At 41.6% G+C, this 16,293-nt stretch overlaps 1 protein-coding gene across 3 annotated transcripts in view; it reads left to right on the top strand.

Annotated features, from left to right (window-relative positions):
- Nucleotides 1-16,293, top strand: part of LOC139941778 (uncharacterized) — a 37,857-nt gene that overhangs the window by 12,592 nt on the left and 8,972 nt on the right. The window contains exons 2-16 of one of the 3 annotated variants that reach the window (XM_071938394.1): nucleotides 1,664-1,833; nucleotides 3,755-3,956; nucleotides 4,619-4,788; nucleotides 5,515-5,571; nucleotides 6,016-6,408; nucleotides 7,289-7,414; nucleotides 8,072-8,230; nucleotides 9,434-9,571; nucleotides 12,128-12,325; nucleotides 12,777-13,103; nucleotides 13,286-13,354; nucleotides 13,843-14,169; nucleotides 14,350-14,418; nucleotides 15,004-15,354; nucleotides 16,112-16,249. In XM_071938394.1, coding sequence (XP_071794495.1) covers nucleotides 1,731-1,833; nucleotides 3,755-3,956; nucleotides 4,619-4,788; nucleotides 5,515-5,571; nucleotides 6,016-6,408; nucleotides 7,289-7,414; nucleotides 8,072-8,230; nucleotides 9,434-9,571; nucleotides 12,128-12,325; nucleotides 12,777-13,103; nucleotides 13,286-13,354; nucleotides 13,843-14,169; nucleotides 14,350-14,418; nucleotides 15,004-15,354; nucleotides 16,112-16,249 — 2,827 coding nt within the window. In that variant the 5' untranslated portion in view covers nucleotides 1,664-1,730. Of the gene's footprint in view, nucleotides 1-1,663; nucleotides 1,834-2,488; nucleotides 2,606-2,637; nucleotides 2,791-3,754; nucleotides 3,957-4,618; nucleotides 4,789-5,514; nucleotides 5,572-6,015; nucleotides 6,409-7,288; nucleotides 7,415-8,071; nucleotides 8,231-9,433; nucleotides 9,572-12,127; nucleotides 12,326-12,776; nucleotides 13,104-13,285; nucleotides 13,355-13,842; nucleotides 14,170-14,349; nucleotides 14,419-15,003; nucleotides 15,355-16,111; nucleotides 16,250-16,293 lie in introns of those variants that run through there. The other 2 variants (XM_071938396.1, XM_071938395.1) reach the window with 2 other exon arrangements.

Here is a 16,293-nt window from a genome sequence, read left to right as displayed (position 1 = left end):
CACATTATGTAAGACCTTTAAAAAAAATGTGTAGATTATTGTGCGTGTGTTTGAATGCTATAAACAATTTGAGCAGGTGTCAAAATGATAAAAAGTGTGGGCACCGTAAACACTGTTTTGAGAGCTCTGCTAAATAATCCCAGTGAGGAGGTTGTGGCAGTAATTGACAGTGCATAGATATACATCTGTTATCAAGCTTTTCAGCTGTAGTTTACATTCCAGGATACAAGTCATTCAGCTTCAGGGAAGGTTAACACTAAATAAATACACCCCCATATCATATCCTTCTCCAGTACCCGGTAGATGTCGATCGTGTGAATCAACAAATTTCGCAACCAAATAATGCAGTTATCTGCAATCACTGAAATGACTTTCGTTTTTCTCCTAATTACCCACAGTCACGATAGCCGCAAAATCTGTTGTGAACACTTTGAGGACTGAATCGAATAAGAATTTTGTTCTTCTAAATCGATTCAAAAAAGGGAATCCAACACAAATAATGAACATTTTTGAGGATGACAATTCCAAGTCTGAATGTCAGCTGGTAGGAAAACAAACTTCCGGGTCACAGAGAATTGGTACGGGCAGCCTGACCCGTTCCCGGTCAGGCTGACCCGGAAACTATACTGGTTAAAGGCAGTGGACACTATTGATTACTCAAAATAACTATTAGCATATAACACATTTCTTGGTAACGAGTAATGGGGAGCTGTTCATATAAAACATTGTGAGAAACGGCTCCCTCTGAAGTAATGTAAGTAGGATTTGAAACTTTGCATGGTGGAAATAAGATATAGAAGAGTTTGCGGTATTACACCATGTAATGACTGTCTCTAAATGAGTTGGGGTGGTTCTGAAAAGAACCGTTGGATTAACTCGAAGTAATGTAGTTTTCGAGAAAGAAGTATTTTTACACGAATTTGATTTTGAGACCTCATTTAGAATTTAAGCTCTCGAAATCAAGCATCTGAAAGCACACAACTAAGTTCGTGTGACAAGGGTGTTTTTTGTTTTCTTTCATTATTATCTCGCAACTTCGTTCGAGGACCGACTGAGCTCAGTGTTCACAGTATGTTATGCATATAATGAGATACACCAACTGTGAAGGCTAGTCTTTGACAATTAGGCATAATAGTGTCCAGTGTCTTTAAAGAAGAACACTTGACCTGGTTTCTGGGTCAGTTTGACCAATGTTTTTTGTAAATATTTTGATTAAAAAAATCCCGGGTCATGCTCACGAAATGAGTCAGGACTCGACTCCGGGTCAATATTCTGACCCGTTTTTTTAGAATGGAGTGTGCTCTTTTCCCTTCGTATCCTCAGCAGAGAGCGGTATCAAAATAGAAAGAAAGAAAACGTGACAAACAAGGGATCTCAGACTTTTGGAAACAGTGGCACAAAAACCGCGAGGCCTATATAGACCCTTTCACAGTATGGCTGCATGCTTTACTCTTTCACTTGTAACAAATGGATTTTTAGTTGGTGAAAAAACATTTCATTCCGAAATCTAATCTTTCCAACCTCTAGGTCTATACTGAAAACGAAAGTAAACGTTAGCGCAGCTGATAAATCAAGCAAGTCAGCGCTTGTCTAAAGTTCCCGGGACCATTTTGCGCCCAAACCTCACGTCCCCTCCAAATAATTTTCATGGTCACCTGTTTAGGTATAAATCTTGGAGGTAACATAAACACAACGTGCAGTCAAACCCGAGGAGAGCTAGGAGTGTGTGGATGTTGTTGGCTGATCGTTCTGTGGGTGTTAACTATAGGAACAAAATGCCAACCATGTTTGTGTTACTGTGCCTGCTCGGTATGGTATGCCTACCAATACAAGGTAAGAATCATCTGATTTCAGTACACTGTTCAACTGACATTAATTTGTATTTGATAGTAGCCCTATACATTACATCAATTTAAAGGCAGGTCAAAAATGGATATAGAAACTTCTGCACTTAATTCAACATAATATTATCACCGGGGAGCAAATTAATGTTGCGAGTTGCGACTATTTAACATTAAAAACAGTCGACATTACAGAAGCTGCTGGGGTTTTTTCTTTCATTTTTTCATTTTTTTTCATTCGGACCACCTCAGAGCTTGGACCACGGGGTGGGGTGGGATCCAGCGTTTTCTTTACCAACGTGTACCATCCGTCTTCTCGACGTCATTAATTTGCATCATTTGCCAAAGATTATTTATGATCCTACAGCCCTAAATTGCGTAAACGGTGAGCCGGTGTGTCCCTTTAAATGACATAAGGCGGCTGCCAATTCACGCAATCTGCAGTCCCTGGCTAGTGGGCTAGCGGCAATTTCGACCACTGCATAAGGTGAGACCCCCCCCCCCTCCTCCCCTCCCCCTCCCCCCTTCCCCTCCCCCTCCACCCCTCCCCCCCCCCCCCCCCCCCCCCCCTCGGAAGGGGACACGTAATTTTAGCTGATGAGACACTACCTGGAAAGTGGCTCTAGGTGGCGTGTTTTATCTCCGTCGCGGCGGCGCGGCGGGGGAATCCGAGATGTGGTTAGAACCATGGAGAAAGAAACCTGTTTCATTTCAACTCTGATCATGCTCTGATCAACGGGAAAGTGGAGATGACAGAAATGAAGGTTCGGAGAAAGTAACTAGCTGTATCTAAGACGTCACTTGATAACCTTTATCTCGGCAAGTAATTATACTTTTGGGTCTGCATCACATTCACCACAGTCAGTGCATGGCCCCATGGCCTTGTGTTGTGGGTGAATATTCCGCACTGACTAGTGTCAGCATGGATGATCAGCTCTGTCCTTACTGGGTATGTCCATGTCAGACTGTCCCTCCTCCCCCATGAATGCAAGTATTGTAGTTTTGGGTAGTTTTTGACATAACACTTTACTAATTTAACTAGTTTAGGAAGTTTCATTTTCAACACCCTGTACAGTCCCGGGTTTTGTGTCAAACTGCCATTTCATTTCAACGGTGTCCAGTGCCATCTCATTTCAACGTGGTCCTGTGATGAACTGCATACAGTATACACAGTGCAAATTGATTAGTCTTGCCACTCATGGTAATTCCCATGTGGAGCTCCTATTGTTCAGATTGCAGGATGTGTAGGTGGTTGTTAAAACACGTTATAATCACTTCAGGAAGTTTGGACACACTGGGTTGTTCAAAGGCGTCAAACTGTCAAGGTAGAGTGACAAGAAGAGGTCACTCTCCGGCTGAACCTTTTGTGACAACGAACTAAACACCGGACACCTTTTACTTTTCCTTCTTCTCCTCACTCCAACAAAATCTTACATCACTGATTGGATTCTGATTGGTGTATGCCTGGCTGGCTGGGTCCTAATTCAAATAGCTGTTAACTGGTTTAAGCATAGAATACATCTTGACAAATTTCTTTGCTAAACAAAAATAAGTCACACATAATGTAAATGTGATGTAAATGCTAAGCAAACATTGATTATGGAACCAGTCAAAACAATGTAATGTAATTTTGACTGGTAACCTTTTTCTGTTAAGCAATATTTATCTGTGCTGAGCAAGTTTGTGTGCTTAATACAGGCCTTAAGAAACTGGGCCCTGATCATCCCATCAGAGAAAGCAAGGTCAATTTCCTTTATTGCAGTCCCCGGTCAAACAAAACTGGGAGGTCAGTTTACCATACGCATCCTCGTTTGATAAAAATTTTGTCATTCTACAGACAAGTTGTTGCAGTTTAATTAAAATTAAAAAAATAACATTCAAAATGATTGACGATTTTTATTTATAATGTGTAGGTACAACAGCAGCAGCATGTGACGACGTCATGGAATCGCTGTGTCAGCCTGGCTTTAACTACACGCAGACGGCCATGACCAGTTCGCTCAGGGACCTACTTCGAGATGACAGAAATCTTAAGATGCTGCAGAATCTTCCCTTTGCGGAACTGGAGTGCTCGCCTTACCTGCAGAACTTACTCTGTGCTTTCTATGCAACCAGGTATATACTACAGATTTTGTATTCGACGACACCATGCGAATATTAACCAGGCCTGGAATTTCATGTTTGAAAGGGCGAGGCCAATTTAAAACCTTAAAAAGTCAATGGGAAACTTTTGAAGGGGCATGACCCCAAGTCCAAAACCAGGGGCAATGACCTTTGTTGACTGCGTGTCAACTTCAGGCCTGCATTCCCTACTCAAAATTGACCATTCTTTTTACTGCACAAGGGCATTTTCGATGACAAATGTGTTGGAAACACAATTACAGACCTTTTTTGATAATCAGTTGTATACATTACTTTTTGGAGAGACCCAAATACTATGTTCTTTACGCTAAAAACTTCCGTAGAGCATTTCCTGTGGCTATCCTGTGACCAATTTCTTAGAGCTGCTTAGCGGCTGATTCTGTGCTCACTGTAAAGATTTCATTTCATTATAGCGCTGCTAACTGTAAGCACTGGAAAAGGCAATCTAACCTGAAAACGACATAAGACGGTCAAAGCATACTGATCGAATCGTTGAGTTGTCAACCACCGATTCTTTTCTCAACCAACACTACTCAAAAGAGATTTCCACCTGGTGTTACCGCAAACCTCACCTAAGTATACTCCAATGCAAAATTTCAAATTTTACTGAAACGATATTTTGTCAATTAATACAGGTGTGGCCAGGAAGGGGGACGTCCAGCTCTATTTCCCTGCAGAGAACTCTGCGCAGAGGTGAAAAGTGGATGTGCCACAGTCATGGAATCCTTTGGTTTTAGATGGCCTGAGAACCTTGAGTGTGAGAGATTCCCAAGTCATAGCTACGGCCAGGAGTGCAACTTGGAAGGTAGTTTTAACCCAAATTTGTTTTCAAAAAAAACCCTAATATTTGCCATGATGCGATATGACCACCGGCTGCATAACAATGCCCCCAACCAATCTGAAGTCTGGTCCTTTTAGATTATAAAAAAAAATGACACTTAAAGGCGCTGGGGTCGATTTCCTAACTTAGGACTAGTCCTAGGAGATATACAAATTGCATGGATAGTACTAAGTTAGGACAAGTAACCGATCCTAACTCGAGATAAGACTCAGAGTCCTTACTCTTTGTGAAATCCACCCCAGGGACACCCTTGGTATTTGCCAAAGACCAGTTTTCCCACTTTATCATATGCCTAAAATAACAAATCTGTGAAAATTCTATGAGTCAATTGGTCATTGAAACTCTAGAGAATAATGACAGAAAAAACACCCTTGTTGCACAAATTTGTGTGCTTTCAGATGCATAGTAAAAGGCTCCAGGCCTGGAGTCTTTTGATCTTGAATGAGAATTTACCTCTTTCTCAAAAACTACATTACTTCAGAGGGAACTGTTTCTCACAATGTTTTATACTATCAACAGCTCTCCATTGCTGGTTACCAAGTCATTTTTTGTGCTAACAATTATTTAGAGTAGTTACGAGTAGTGTCCACTGCCTTTAAGACCCGCCTCCCTCACATCTCCTTACCCTAGCTCATGCCCAATCCTGGTAACACAGGTTAATAACGTTTTTTTAAATTTTACTTCCTGAAGATTTTAGAGTACCACCACTTGACGACGATTTCTACGGCAATCTCCAACAAGATCATGGTACGTTCCAGTATTAGTATTTTATTGTATTGTCTAAGCGTTACCCCTGGCAGTGCCCTGTAACAATAGCCGTGTCTACCCGCCAACAGAGGGCACTGATTATAGTGTGCTGAAAACATAAATGGTTATCTGCTATGAATCTCTTCTTTAGACCTAACCCCAGCTAGGTCAAAGAAGAACACCGATCTTCAAACATGGTGGCAGATTGACACTTATTTTAGAAAATGTCATGCACAAACTTCCAGGAAACAGTGACTGCAGTCAAGGCATACACAAGTTCAAAAGTCTTTTTCACATGACATTGAAAATCAGACATTCCCTAGCTTATTTTTAGCATGATTGTGGAATTTTTTACAAATTGCTCCTTTTGTAAAAAAAAGAACAAATTTTTGGGCTCAGTGTGATTCCACGCCTGATATACGCAACTCACACTCTTTGCTTTAGGGTCATGTGAACCAATCACAGTCAAGATCTGCACAGGGTCGGGCGTCCTTCACAGCCAGACGAGAACCCCGATCGCCGTCCCGTTTGGTTCCGGCCTGGAAGACTTCAATCTCTACCCAACCCAGAGGGAGGCCTTTGATGTCATCGCTCCCTATACCACCCTTTTGAGTAGGGGTGGTGGGTGCCAGGAGTTTCTTAAACCCTTAGTGTGTGGCACGTACCTGCCGGCCTGTGGTGTCGGTGGGCATAATGTCACCCTTCCCTGCAAGGACCTCTGCATGCAAGCTCAGTCTTCGTGTAGACTGAGCATGCTCAGACATGGTCTGCAATGGCCGAGTTCGCTAGATTGTAACCGCTTTCCAACAGAAGAGGAGAATCCTGAATGCCTCTCTGGTAAGTTTTTTTGTTTTGTTCCATGGCTGAAAGATTGAACCAGCCTTGTGGTAGTGAGGTGAATGATTTCTTGTGCAAAGCCCTTAAAAGAAAATTCATAGTGCAAGCTCCACCCCAAACAAGCCTTAAAGCCACTGGACACTATTGGTAGATCTCAAAGACTAGTCTTCACAGTTGGTGTATCTCAACATAGGCATAAAATATCAAACCTGTGAAAATTTGAGCTCAATCGGTCCTCGAAGTTGCGAGATAATAATGAAAGAAAAAATACCCTTGTCACACGAGATTGTGTGCTTTCAGATGCTTGATTTCGAGACTCAAATTCTTAATTTGAGGTCTCAAAATCATATTCGTTGAAAACTACTTCTTTCTCGATAACTACATCACTTTCTCACAATGTTAATATACTATCAACCTCTCCCCATTACTCGTAACCAAGTAAGGTTTTATGCTAATAATTATTTTGAATAATTACCAATAGTGTCCACTGCCTTTAAAGAAGATTGGTGTTGTGTTTAAAGAGAGCGAGTGATAAACATTCACAAAGTTTTACAGGGTGACTGTTCTAGTCAGTATGTCAGACTAACTTTTAGAATTTTAGGGGTTGAACAAAGAATTGACTAGAGTGGGATTCGAACCAGCGACCTCCGGATTAACGTGCCGGCGCTCTACCAACTGAGCTATCTAGCGTTTAAGCCGCCTGGTGTATTTCAGATAGCTCAGTTGGTAGAGCGCCGGCACGTTAATCCGGAGGTCGTTGGTTCGAATCCCACTCTAGTCAATTCTTTGTTCAACCCCAAAAATCATTTACAAATTTACCCAGTCAGTTTCCCTTGTGGTTTATATTGATATTTTAGAATTTTATTGAATTTTTTTAAAGCTTTGAGTTTAGGGGAAGCGTCCGAAAGTGACGTCTCCACCAGTGTTAGAGTGCCTTGTACATTCAGCCTCAGCCCTACCGTTCAACCCCAGTGGCTGACTCCTGATGGCACCCTAGTCTCATCAGGTAAGATCAGTACATACACTAACTTCTTAACTGATCCTTAAATCGCTGGGCGCAGCCAAAGGTTGTATCTCACTTGTTTCAGACGTCAAACTTTTCATGTACTTAATTCAGAATTTGGTTTGGCGCCACACTGGTGCCTGTGTCTGAAATACACCGGGCGGCTTAAACGCCAAAGCTTACCGAAGTGTCGTGGCCAAGCGGTTAAGAGCACCGAATTCAAACTCTGGTGTTTCTGATCAGCAGAGTGTGGGTTCGTATCCCGAATCGTGACACTTGCGTCCTTAAGCAAGACACTTCACTATGTCCTTAAGCAAGACACTTCACTATGTCCTTAAGCAAGACACTTCACTATGTCCTTAAGCAAGACACTTCACTATTGCTTCGTCCTTCGAATTGGACGTTAAGCCATTGGTCCCATGGGGTTTGCCCCTGTGTTCCTGGTCCGATCGGCAGCAAATTGCGCCAAAGCACCTTGTAAAACATTACATGGTGCTATCAGAATTAGGTCTCATAATTCAAACAAAGTCCCACATCTTGCAGGAAATACTGTATTTTACGGCGCCAGGAGCGTCACTGAGTGACAGACATGTGGGCTATATAAGATGCCACAATTATTATTATTATTATTGTTATGTAATTTTTCCCATAATTTATCAGATACTGATATGAGGGTGTTTGTAGAGGCCACAGACAAACACGTAACGGACCTAATCATTGAGGGGTTCATCGATTCTGTGCACAGCGGGAAGTACACCTGCACGGCTGGTAACTTCTCACGCTCGGTAACTCTGGGAGACATCTCTCAGCCAGCGCCAGGTACAGTTTCATATAGTTCATAGTTTCCACTCAATCATTTAGGATGACAAAATATAACTTTACAGGAGTAAAAACTTAATAGATTAAGTGAGGGAGGTCTCCTAAAAGCAAGCTTGTTGGATGGAGACCCCCGAATGTGTGCACATACATACGTATCTATGAGAAAGCAATGCAAGAATAGACTAAAATAATTGAAAGCACACAAACTAGTCGCTCATGAAAAGACACTGACAAAACACAAACAGTAAAAAAACCAGTAAATGGTTCAGTAAATGGCAATGTGGAGACGAGATAAGTAGAGACAATATCGGCAGAAGTTGAATCAATAAAATAGAATAGAGGGCCTATAACAAAAACAAAACATTTATCAATACAATCAAACATGACATGCCCTACAAAAATGAGTCGCTTGTCACACAACTCACTTTCCAGTACAGGGCTATTGAGTGATAGGAGAGTGAACACAAAATGTGTTTTTTATTTTTGTTTGCATGTTGTTTAACAAGGGAATAAAAGGGTAGCGACGAATTCTTAAACGGCCGTTTAAAGCCGGCAGGGTCGAATTGGCGTGTGATAAAGGTGGGTGGGCTGTGTTGGGCGGGCTTGCCCAGGACTCAACCATTCTTGCCCAGCATTCTGAGCAAAATACAATGTGCCGCCCAGTACAGATTTAAAAAAAAATGTCCACTGTGCATTGATCTGAGCATGGAGGTTGAGACACGGCTAACGATCAGGAGTATCAAATTTCACGGAAACCGAACACAGTCAAAAGGCCATTCAACTTTTTGCATGGCCCAAAAAACAGTTCTGCGGCTGTTGAAAACCTATATCATTTTGAGAAACTATTCCACTCCTAAGGATTGTGGTTTGAAAGAAAGGTTCAAAAACATTTCAATCTGGAATGCTGTTCATACATGAAGCGTTTCTCAGTTTGTACATTTAAGGGTCATTCTACATGAGTGGACTCATTTGTGGAAAATTACTTCTTTCTCGAAAACTTCGTCACTTCAGAGGGAGCCGTTTCTCACGATGTTTTATACCATCAACCTCTCCCCATTACTCAGAACCATGTAAGGTTTTATGATGATAATTATTTTGAGTAATTACCAATAGTGTCCACTGCCTTTAAATTAAAATTCAGTTACTCGTCAATCATCTCCCAAATAATTTTGTTAATTAATCTATTAATTAATTTGTTCACAGTAAACAAAGTTTCCGTAGCTGAGGTCGTCAGTCAATCTATTTTGGGCATCACCATCAAGTCTGTTAGTTGTACCTACGACAACCTGCCAGCGTTCCAGCCCAAGTGGTTGAATCCTGACGGAGTTGAAATCACGGACGGTAAGAAGCAAGACTATTTTGAATAACTTTGAAGAAAAATATCATTATCTTGTGAAAGACAAGTGTGAAAGAATTTAATCTGGTGTTGATGCTTGAGCAACACCCTCACTTTTAGAAATTGGTGACATGAACAGCCAATACGCCTCTCTTAATATTTATGCATGACGCCATAATTCTTACCCAAAATGAGGCTATGGGCGCACATTCCCCATCACTTGCAGTGGCTGCGCCCATCGCCTCGTTTTGAATTAGCATTGTGACGTACCTCATGCATAAATATTAAAGCCATTATACACTTTCGGTAAACAGTATTGTCCAAGTGTATCACAACTTATATATAAAACAACAAACCTGTGAAAATTTAGGCCCAATCGGTCATCGGAGTCGGGAGAAAATAGCGGGAAAACCCACTCTTGTTTCCGTGCGTTTCGCCATGTCATGACATGTGTTTAAAATAAATCCGTAATTCTTGTTAACGAGAATTTATATTGTTTTACCGTTTTCTCAAAAAGTAAAGCATTTCATGGACTACTATTTCAAGAGAAGTCTTTCACCATTACCTTCTGTAAACCCTGTAAATTATTTGTAAATCTGTGAACTTTTTTCTGTACCGAAAGGGTCCAATGGCTTTAAGAGAGGCATATGGTGAACAATTTGTGTGACAAGATTTTTCAAATCCTCAAGATAACGTCCGTCGATATATCGAAAATACTCAAAAACTCGATATTTTTTTTACATCGAAATCGCCGATGTCACTTTTATAATCATATCGTAATATCGGATTTTCGATATATCGAAAATAATTTCGATGTTTTGAAAATTTCGATGTTCCTAAATGATATCGAAAATACCAAAAGAGTGTCCGATTATTTAAAAGAAATCTGTGTTTGAGTATTAGAAAAGCCGTCGTCGTTATGTAGTTTCATCATTTTGAGTTGCTCTGTTAAATAAAATACGTTTTACAACCAAGTATGTCTGCTTGTTCTTTGTGTTTTCGCCATCAGCCGCCGGCCCGCCGCAGAAGTTCACGACCCCGCGGCGAGCGCTCGGTAAAACCTCAAAAGAAACCGCCGCTGCTGCCCCATCGGCTGTTTAAGATGCAACTTCCCATTGCGCATGTGATCAAAATCAATGCGTCTTCACCCCGCAAAAACTTCCCCGAATCAACAAGACAAAACAAAACAAGGAAGAAAACAATCTTACGTTATACAGTAAAATAATCTTTCTAACAATCCAAGGTTTCGTAATGGCGTCATTTTGGTCAAATAAAGCCTACACGTTGTGTTGTTTTCGGTAAACAAGCTAACATTTCCGAGGAACTTTATGCTTCGCAGCACAGACCACGCTGTCGGCGGCTATTGCGTGCGTACCAGCGAAGACTATGCTTTTGTACGGTTTAAGCGTGCACACCAGCGTGTATGGTTATTGCAATTCGGGGGGAAAACCCGTTTGCCCAAGCATGCACAGACACGTGCAGTCTTTGGTCAAGGCGGTAACGCGTGATGCACTGCGTTATTTCGACAATAGAGGGCGTTCTAGCATTCAATGTTTCTTGCCTTTGTTATAGAATGCAAAGTAAAAAGACTACGAGCCTTTATTGGAGACTATGTGACTGCATGCTGCGTGCGTTGTATATTGTGATCGCGGAGTGGTAGGTCTGTGTTTTGCGGGACTTTCTAGTGATTTTTTTTCGATGATTATCTCAACCATTTTCAACCGTAAAGGTAGTCCGGGCGCCCGTCGGACAACTTGATTGACACTTCTACGTCAATGCATCGGCAACTGACACCTTAATGTCGGCGAGTCACGCAACTCACAAAGGCTCTGTGTCATTTTGAGACGGCCAATCATGGCCAATCACGAATCGAGAATTGTGGTGAGCGTTCACCAAATGGCCAAGCCAGCGGTAGCGGCGATCATACTTTGTTGTAAAACCAGAAATAATCGGGGCAAGACTACGCAATTTGAAATTGTATGAACTACAAACAAGTTCGGGGGATCAGACAAAAACAGGTTGAAATGTAACCCTATTAAACTGTCAGTCTACGGTATATATATTTCTACCTCCATGAGTATACCAAGTGCTGTTTTTAGGCTTCCATCTTGCGCGCGGGAAATACTCGATATATCGAGTATACTCGATATTAAATTTTCGATATATCGGTTATGGGAAAAAACCGACATCGACGGACGTTACCTCAAGAGTAACCATTATTTATCAAATTGTGTTTAAAGCTTTGCATTGTGTGAAAAATAAGTAGTAACTATAAATACTAAAAAGTAAACTTGCGGGTACAACCATGTACAATGGCTCTATTCAGAGCCAACACTCCCTCATAAGAGATATTGTTCATGGTTGTACCCGTAAGTTTACTATTTAGTATCTATAGGTACTGCTCATTATTTAATACTTTCATGCCTCAAATTTACCGATGGCACCGATGCCCTTCAAATTCTAGAAAAAGCATGTGCCCTTTTGAACACAAGGTTCGTGGTCTTTTCCTTTTGATTATAATCTGACATAAGTACTTTTCTTTTTTATCTGTGAACTCCCAGATGTTCATTCCCGCATCAAAGTCAACTATGTTTCGGACAGCATCACTGGACTTTCCATCCACGATTTCACTGACTCTGTCGACGCTGGTACCTATGTCTGCACTGGTGCCCATGAAGATTCAGCCGTCCCAGTTTTAATCGGTGATACCACTAATATGGAAAACACTACTATACCCGATGAGGGACCAGATCATTCATGTAAGAATAATGGGTTTGGGAAATGAAGTTAATTTATTAATTAATTAAACATTTGAATTGTTTTTGAAACCCCAGCTGAGGTTTCGAAATCAAGCATCTGAGACCACACAACTTGTGCGAGCTTCAACATGTAGGTGCTTATCGTGTAAACGGTTCTGCTTTAACCTGATTTGTTTTTAAAAATATTTCACAGCCTGTGAGGAGATCGGAGTGCCTGCCTGCATGACTGGAATTGCTTACTCCTCGACCCAAATCCCAAACCCCGTTGCCGAGAATCAAGACTTTGCTGAGTCCCTCTTGGAAAGCTTCTCCCCCATCTTGGACAATGCCTGCAGCACTTGCCTCCGCCCCTACATTTGCTCCTTCTTGATGTCTTAATAGATAACAAGTATCATGTAGTAGCTAATTTCTAAAGGTTCTCTTTTATTCTGATTTGAAAAATATTTCACAGCCTGTGAGGAGATTCGAGTGCCTGCCTGCATGACTGGAATCGCCTACTCCTCGACCTTCGTCCCAAGCTTGACCGGTCTGAGTCAAGATGACGTTGCAGCCAGTCTGGAAAGCTTCTCCCTGATCTTGGACAATGGCTGCAGTGCTTACTTCCGTCCCTACATGTGCTCCCTCTTCCTGCCACCCTGCGGAAAGAAGGCGGTCGCACCCTGCCAGGAGCTATGCTTGAAAGCAGTCGATGGCTGCTCTGGGCCAATTCCAGAGTCTTTGAGAGAGTCGTGTTCTTCATTGCCAAAAGAGTCAGATGACCTCATCGAATGTTACAACGGTAGTTATAGCGCAATTTCCTTTTTTCTTCAAAGTTGCCTCATTCTATTTTGCCTGGGTCCTGCGATTTACCCCAGTTCATAAAACGCTTAAAAATTTCTTTTATCTCTCAAATTTATCACTCAATTATCTTTCAAATCTATTTTTTGTTAAATTGATCTTTTCACATTGATTTGTTCACAGTAAATGAAGACACCATCATGTACAACACTACTATACCGGATGAGGGACCAGTCATAACAGATCAATCATGTAAGAAAAATGGGTTGGAGTAATGAAGTTTTGTTCAATAATTCAACTCAATAACTTAATTCAAACTATACGTTTTAGAAATACGGTACGATTTCCAGGCAACCAGTGCCAGACCATCTCCAAGATAGCAGTTTTTACTGAAGGGAACTTTTTGTGGATAATGCAAGACACTGGTAGAAAAAATTTCTCTTAATTGCTCCTAACAAATTGTTCCTACATACATGCAAAAAGAGACTAATATACAAAAAAATATTTTTATACATGTATATAAAGACTTTTATAAAGGTTGTTCCAACAAAATGACCCAATTACAGCCCATGAGTAAGGTGTGTCTCGGGATCAAATATCTTATCATGGCACACAGGTGGCAAACACTAGCACAAGCAGTTGCAGGAGTTGGATGCACCCATGATACTCTCTGACTCATGGCATCCAATGTTTGCAAAATCCTCTAAAAAGGTTTTGATTTGTTACAAAATATTTCACAGCCTGTGAGGAGATCCGAGTGCCTGCCTGCATGACTGGAATTGCCTACTCCTCGACCCAAATCCCAAACTTAGTTGCGGAGGATCAAGATTTTGCTGAGTCCCTCATGGAAAGTTTTTCCCCCATCTTGGATTCTGACTGCAGCGCTTACCTCCGACCCTACATCTGCTCTCTCTTCCTGCCACCCTGCGGAAAGAGGGCCGTCGCACCATGCCAGGAGCTGTGCCTGAAAGCATTCGATGGCTGCTCTGGGCTAATTCCAGAGTCTTTGAGAGAGTCGTGTTCGTCTTTGCCAAAAGAGTCAGATGGCCTCATCGAATGTTACAATGGTAGTTAGCGCAATTTCCTTTTTTCTTTAAAATTGTCTCATTCTATTTTGCCTGGGTCCTGTGGTTTACCCCAGTTCATAAAACGCTTAAAAATTTCTTTTATCTCTCAAATTAATCACTCAATTATCTCTCAAATCTTTCTTGTTTTAAATCCATCTCTTCACATTGATTCGTTCACAGTTAATGAAGACACCATCATGAACAACACTACTATACCTGATGAGGGAACAGTCATAACAGATCAATCATGTAAGAAAAATGGGTTGGAGAAATGAAGTTTTGTTTACAACTTCTATTCAATAATAAAATCCAAATAATAGGTTCTGGATTTACAATACAATTTCCAGGCAACCAGTTCCAGACATCTCCAAAAAGGGAAACCATTCAGATGTCAGTTTTCACATAATGTTCTACCAGCAAGACACTGGTTAGAACCAATTTTTCTTGTTGCTACAGAAAAATTCCTCTTGCATTCAAACAGTTGACCAGAAACTTCATATTGCTTGGTCCAACAAATTGACACAAAATGTGCGTACAAAAGAGACAGAACAGACGACCTCACGATAAAGTGTGTACCGGTCCAAGTGTTAGCATGGTGCACAGTTTAACAATCATGCAAACTCTTTTGCCAGAGTGGAATGCAAAGGAAACTAATGAGCACCCAAATCCTTCACGTGCAACTCTTTTACACGAGGTTGAGGCAAATGAAAAAACTCGCTGACCAAACTATTAAAAAAAACAGGGTGTGGATGATGTCTTAATAGATAACAAGTATCATGTCGTAGCTAATTTCTAAAGGTTCTCCTTTATTCTGATTTGAAAAATATTTCACAGCCTGTGAGGAGATTCGAGTGCCTGCCTGCATGACTGGAATCGCCTACTCCTCGACCTTCGTCCCAAGCCTCACCGGCCTGAACCAAGATCAAGTTGCATCCAATCTGGAAAGCTTCTCCCTGATCTTGGACAATGCCTGCAGTGCTTACTTCCGTCCCTACATGTGCTCCCTCTACTTGCCACCGTGCAGAGAGAAGGCGGTCGTACCCTGCCAGGAGCTATGCCTGAAAGCAGTCAATGATTGCGCCAGTACATTAGCGGGGTCATTCTCGCAGGGACAGGTGACCGCATTGAGAGATGCATGTTCTTCAGTGCCGAGTGAGGCAGATGACTTCAGCGAATGTTACAACGGTAGTTTAGCGCAATTTCCTTTCTTCTTCAAAGTTGTCTGAACCTAATTTTGTAGTCCTGCAGTGGGCCTGATTACATGAAACTGTTTCATTGCTTTACAATAACTTTGCCAAGACTTTATGCATTAAAGAAGATGCGTTGCGTGTTGTGGCTGAGCAGTCTAGTTCACCCGACCCAATCTCTGGTGAAGTCAGCAGCAGAGTGTGGGTTCGAATCCCGGTCATGACACTTGTGCCCTTGAGCAAGGCACTTAACCATAATTGCTTTGTAAACAGTTGGGAAGGTTCCGCTTTCTGCTCTACCAGCCAGGCTCCCAGTGCATGATACCTATGCCTGTAGGCTAACCCTGTGACAGTTGTTAAGGGTAAACAGCCTAAAATCATGTAGCCGTCACCTTGATGTGGCTATAGTCATCGTCAGTCTCCTGCCTTGTCGAAACCTTGAGACCAATTGAGAACTCACTCCGTGGTACAGCAGTTTACAACTATCCTATAAGCTAAAGTAGTAGTCCCAGCTAATTTTCTACCTTCCGCCCAGGTAGTAGTTAAAAAGCAGGACAGTTCTTCTCAGAACTGAGAAGTCTCCCAAAAAATCTGAAAAATCTACATAAATAGCAAGACAGTTCTCTAAAGAATAAACTCTACCTAGCAAGTAGATATACACATGGCGTTACCGCAAACCAAATATATATTGATACCTCACCATGTGTTGCTTCAAATCATATATAATCAATCTCTTGTTATTGTTTTCTTCGCAGTAAACGAAGTCTCAGTAGATGAAGTCGTCAGTCAAACTATTTTGGGCATCACCATGAAGTCTGTTAGGTGTACCTACAACTTTCTGCCAGCGTTCCAGCCCAAGTGGTTTACTCCTGAGGGAGTTGAAATCACGGACGGTAAGAATTAAGCAAGATTATTTTGAACTTTTAAAGCAGGGAGC

Source organism: Asterias amurensis, chromosome 9 (genome assembly GCF_032118995.1).
Source record: "Asterias amurensis chromosome 9, ASM3211899v1".
Classification (NCBI taxonomy): Eukaryota; Metazoa; Echinodermata; class Asteroidea; order Forcipulatida; family Asteriidae; genus Asterias; species Asterias amurensis.
Note: the sequence above shows the minus strand (reverse complement) of the source record. Positions and strands in the feature narration are given on the sequence as shown.